This window comes from Cryptomeria japonica, chromosome 8 (genome assembly GCF_030272615.1).
Source record: "Cryptomeria japonica chromosome 8, Sugi_1.0, whole genome shotgun sequence".
Lineage (NCBI taxonomy): Eukaryota > Viridiplantae > Streptophyta > Pinopsida > Cupressales > Cupressaceae > Cryptomeria > Cryptomeria japonica.
In genome coordinates this window covers 562,762,489-562,768,274 of record NC_081412.1, presented here as the reverse complement: position 1 = coordinate 562,768,274, position 5,786 = coordinate 562,762,489, and the positions used below count along the sequence as shown (strand labels likewise).

Sequence of the window (5,786 nt, the reverse complement as noted above, 5' to 3'; positions counted from 1 at the left end):
TGACTTAACAATTAACCTCATATACTACACAAATGTAATTAAAAAAAAGACCAAAAAATACCAAAATTTTATGTGATCAACTTACCACCTCAACATAACCATTACACACCAAGATGTAATTGGTAGTTAATAACTATAGTGAAAGATGCATGTGATTTCTACCTATATTTGTCTCTTTTCACTCTTCGACTCTTCCGAAAGTGCGAGGGAAATGCTAAAAAGTTTCGCAAATTGCAGAAACATGTGTAGGTAGCTAGAGCGTCTTAATCATATACTCAAATTTAATGAGTATCACAAGTACGGATTCACACGTTATCTAACGACTCTGTTATTATCGGGAAAGGCCTCCGTCTGGTTGACTCAGTCCGGTTAACGTGAGGCATCCGGAGGACATCATCTAAAATTTGATATATAAATTAATGAAGCAAATTTTCTAGTGTTCGATGATGCAGATTACCTCAACATAAGAGTATAGCTATGGACAACAGAGCTAATTCTTGGTGTGAAGTAGCTGTGCGGATTGCGCTGGGTGCTCTTTTGTTTTGTGCGGCTTCAGTAGGAGAAGCAGCGCAAATAGATGGTCCATCAATAAATATAGGTGCTATAATCGCTTTGGACACAAGTAATGGAAAAATAGCTAAGACTGCTATTGAATTGGCGGTTGAAGACGTAAACAGAAACACCACCATTCTGAATGGCATGCTGCTTAACATTGATATCCGAGACTCCACACAAGATGCACTCACAGGCGTTTCTGCAGGTAACAAAGTCTCCTCTGTCCACCATAATCGTATCTTAACGAAGAATATCTGTTTATTATTGCTCTCTTTTTGTGTTCAATTTCTTTTTGTTTTGGAATACAGTAGAATACAAATGGGTTGCTGTGTAATGAATATTGCAGCGTTGGAACTGATAAGAAAAGGATGTGTAAGCATAGTCGGTCCACAGACATCCGCGGTGGCTGAGTTCGTTGGGTATTTGGGCTCTGCAGCGCACGTTCCAATTGTAACATTTGGTGCAACGAATCCCTCTTTTTCCATGCATCGATATCCTTACTTCGTTCGTACGTTACCCAGTGATAAAGTGCAAATGAGAGCAATAGCAAAGCTGATAGAGGAGTATAGATGGAGGGATGTGGCGCTTGTGTATGTAGATGACGATTTGGGCAGAGGGGCCATCCCAACCTTAAGCGATTCCTTGCGAGATGTGAGGGCCAAAATTGTTTTGAAAGCTGCAGTGCCTCCCCAGGCTAACGTCTCTTCAATGAGAAAGCTTCTTGAGGATGAGCTGATGGGGCTGGAGTCGCGAGTATTCGTCGTGCATATGAATGCTGATTTGGCCCTAATCCTGTTTTCCGAGGCGTACAAATTAGGAATGATAAGAACTGATTATGTATGGATCATTACCGACGGAATCGCCAGTGTACTGGATTCCTTCAGCGCTAATTCTCTCCTCTCTATGAATGGTGTGTTGGGTATCAAAAGAAAACTCACACGAACCGACCAGCCCAGGGTGAATGAATTTGCAAAAAGATGGAAGCAGCGCTTTAGAGCCCAGAATCCTACACTACCAAGCCTGGAATTAAATGCCCGCGCTCTTGTTGCATATGATACAGTATGGGCGGTTGCAATTGCAATCGATGGTCTCCTGAGTGATGGATTGTTTAATGGTGATTGCTCAGCGGCCTATAATAGCACCAAGATTTTAAATTTCAAGATTTTTGCCTGTGGAGAAGAACTGCTTAATCAGATCCTTCAGACAAACTTTGTGGGCCTGAGCGGCACTGTTAGAATAATTCACAGAACGGGAGAACCTTTGGAGAGCTCATATGATATTATCAATGTTGTTGGGAACCGTTCTAAGATAATTGGGTCATGGACAGAAAAGGGACTGAATGTACAGGAAGTTAATTGGGGTGGTGGATCAACCAAGAAGCCACGTGGGTGGGAGATACCTGCGCCAGGCAAGAAACTGAAAATAGCGGTGCCTTGGCAGCAAGGGTATACAAGATTTGTCTGCGTGAAACCAGATCATGCCAGCACAGGTGCACAAAACAAGACTTATGAGATTACAGGCTTCTCTATTGATGTGTTCGAAACGGTGCTCAAAAGATTGGATTATAATTTGATCTATGAATTTATTCCTTATGGAAATGGCAATGCCCCTGTGGGCTACTATGATGACCTTGTCTACCAGGTCTATCTCCAGGTCAGTTCACTCATTTTGTTTCTTTCTGCTTTGTAAATCTATATTTCCAGGCTATTTACTGAAATGAAATGTGAAAACATAAGCAGAAATTCGATGCGGTTGTGGGAGATGTTACGGTGCTTGCAAATCGGAGCAAGTATGTGGATTTCACACAACCGTATACGGAGTCGGGACTGATGATGGTCGTAGCAATTTCAGACAAGCGATCAAGTGACTTCTGGGCCTTCCTACACCCCTTTACTCCAACCATGTGGATAACTACTATTGCATTTTTCATATTTACGGGAGCTGTTGTTTGGTTTCTGGAGCACAGACGAAATAGGCAATTTAGAGGGACTCCTTGGGAACAAGTCTTCACATTCATCTGGTACTTCTCCTGCTGACTCCCTCTTTGTCTCTATAACATTATTAACATCACATCATGAGTTTATATAATAGTTAAATATAGATCTAGTGCATTTTATTGATGGCAAAGCTTCAACAGCTGCAGGTTCTAGTGAATGTGTTCGCCGTTATTTGCATATTTGTAATTGTTGATTTCCTTACAACAAACAAAACTTTCAGATTTTTCTGATTCAATTACTTCGTTTTTAATATGCAGGTTTTCCTTTTCCACACTCTTTATGACTCCAAGTAACAAGATTATATCCCTTCTTTACATTACGGATGGTCAAACTATAGTGCAATTTACAGTGCTTTCGGATTTTAAACTAATTTTTTTGATTGGGCAGGGCAGAGGATTGTAAGCGGTCTGGGTAGAGCAGTGGTGGCAATTTGGCGTTTTGTAGTTTTTGTGTTAGTGTCCAGTTACACCGCCAGCCTGTCTTCGATTCTTACAGCCCGACAAATTGTACCAAATGTTGAGAACCTTGAGTCCCTAATCGCCCAAAACTTGCCAATTGGGTATCACCAGGGATCTTTCATAGACAAGTATTTGGTACAACAGCTTGGTGTGAATAAAAGCGTACTTCGCCCGTATTTAACTGTACAGGACTATGCCGATGCACTGAAGAAGGGACCCAATAATGGAGGAGTGGCTGCCATATTTGAGGAGCAAACTATTGCTCAACATTCATTTCTGTCAGCTGGATGCAATGACTATGCTTCAGTTGGTCCTGCGTACAAAACGGGAGGCTTCACATTCGTAAGTCTACAAAATTTGCATGCAGACCCGTTAAAATTCACAAATCTTATGATTGATTCAAATTTTGCATGCAGGTGTTCCCAAAGGGGTCTCCGCTGGTTTCAGATATTTCCAAGGCTATATTAAATCTTTCAGAAAGCAAAGAGATGCTAGAAATTCGGAAGAGATGGTTCAATTCAGGTGAAAACAAATGCAACGTTGAGTCAAGTAGATTGGATTCAAACAAATTGAGCCTCAAAGACTTTTGGGGTATATTTCTTTCCACAGGATGCGTATCATTTCTTACCCTTGTCTACTATCTGTGTCGCCTGCTTTACCGATTTGTGCACACAAATGATAACTCATCCCATGCTAATTCCATTTCCACCCGCTTGCGAACATTTGCCAAATACGCAGACAAGAAGGATATCCCAGCACCAAAAAGAAAGAGACAAAAGACCGCCACTTTGACATATAGAACCGCCGCTTTCACTTCCTCTGAAATTCCTGTTCCAACGGGACAGATGTGACCTGTGGCTGTAGTTCAAGATTGTGCAATCTATCTATTACAACTATGCTGGTTGTGGATTAATTATGGCTCCATGGATCAAAATGATCATATCCACAGCAGACTAACTTAATAAACGTGTTGTAAATGTAAAATTATGTAAAATTTGTTCATGGTGCATAAGTTAATGTTTATGGTTACATACTCTTTATGGTTCTATTGACTGTCTTTCTATTGTAATTTTTCTTTATTTTTATTTTTTTTAATTGTGTTGTAAATGTGTTAAATATGTTTGGATCACAAACAGTAGATTGGTGGTCAGACTGAAATTATCATAGGTGTACAATTACATAAGTAGATATTCGTATTAGTATAATAAGTCTATCCAAACACATGAATTTATATTTGAGTGTATTTATTAATTAATTGAAATAAAAATACATCATGTTCTGTTTTTCATACTTCACATAAAGGTAACTTTGCGAAAATTTAATCTTGTCTTAGTCATAATCAAGTCAAAATTTTATATATTTTTTTTAATAGACAGTATTAGAAAAAAGTTTTGTTAAATTGAAAATGTTGTTTAAGGGTTGTTTCTACTTATCATGAAGTTGTAAGAATATTTTTATTTTTTTTGTATTATGAACACCTCATCTACAACTGTTATGTGGATTGATATATTTGAAGTTAAAAACTTTAAGCAATTAAATATATGTTCATTTAATTTTTGAAATTTTAATTAAAAAATATTACATTTAATATTGTCAATTATCTATGCAATCAAAGTTTGTATAACAAATAATTGTAAAGCTATAACAATGATTTAATAAGACATCAAATATTCATATGTTGAAAACTAAATTAAAGTATTTTATATTTCATATTGTTTATTATTTATTCAATATAAAAAGAATAAAAATAAATTATTTATCCAAATATTCTCAAACAAATATCTAAATTTGTGCAAGTCATAAAATTAATTAAGTTATTACCTTAATCATAATGTATCACCTTATCAAGTTTAGAATTTTAATGTGTGGTTGAGAAGTGTATTTTTTAGGAAAATCTTTAAAAAGTTATGTGAAAAATTTATGACTATAAAGATATAGTTATGATGCTTATAAGATTCATATGTTGTTCTATGCATACTTATGCTCCTCAAAGTGTAGTTTATATCTTAGTGTAAAAGCATAAACTGATTATTTAAAAAAAAATGATGGATTATACTGAAATGTGATAGGATTCTATATAAGTGAGAAAAATAGATACACTTATCACACTCATATGCTAACCAATATGCATCCTCATATATTCATTATAGAAGCTTGGGGTGTATTTGTATCATTATAAAATGCTATGTATACATTGCCTTTCTACCTAACATATATTCCTCACTCGCAATTTCTTTTCTCCCATATCTATGTCTAACTAGATCACATATATTATCTATTTCACAAGTTATATCTTCTCTATCACTTGTCTATACTATCCTCCCTTCCATATTTTTATTTACTTTTCACCTTGGTGTATATACACAATGTTAAATCAAGAGGTGTGTAGTTTTTAACTTGTTACATTCTTTATGTATTGTTGCAACTCAATTGTAGCTATTGCCTATGTCTTGTGGTATGTATAGCCTTATTATTTCTTGTTGAATCGCTTTCTCCTACCAATATAATCTATCAACTGAAATTTTTCCTTATCCTCAAGATACAATGCCTATGTGGACTTTAATCTTTAAAATGCTAATCATCTTTAAAATATAAAATTTTCCTATTGTATCTAAAAAAAATCCACTCTTAAGGAAATTATATTTTATTTATCTCTTCATTATGTGTAGGTATCATCCATTGAATTGTGTTCTATTTTAGGATCTATTACGTTTTCTGAGAATCCCAATGCACGGATAAGCTTTAAGGTACATATATTTAGACTAGCTCCTCCATC

At 36.2% G+C, this 5,786-nt stretch overlaps 1 protein-coding gene across 1 annotated transcript; it reads left to right on the top strand.

Moving 5' to 3' along the window:
* Positions 1-362: 362 nt before the first annotated feature.
* LOC131067082 (glutamate receptor 2.7) lies at positions 363-4,022 on the top strand. Its single transcript, XM_058002009.2, has 6 exons — positions 363-760; positions 902-2,208; positions 2,295-2,575; positions 2,810-2,841; positions 2,940-3,352; positions 3,427-4,022. Exons 1-6 carry the CDS (start codon positions 478-480, stop codon positions 3,859-3,861), a joined length of 2,751 nt encoding a protein of 916 aa, XP_057857992.2. The 5' UTR covers positions 363-477; the 3' UTR covers positions 3,862-4,022.
* The last annotated feature ends 1,764 nt before the right edge of the window (positions 4,023-5,786 follow it).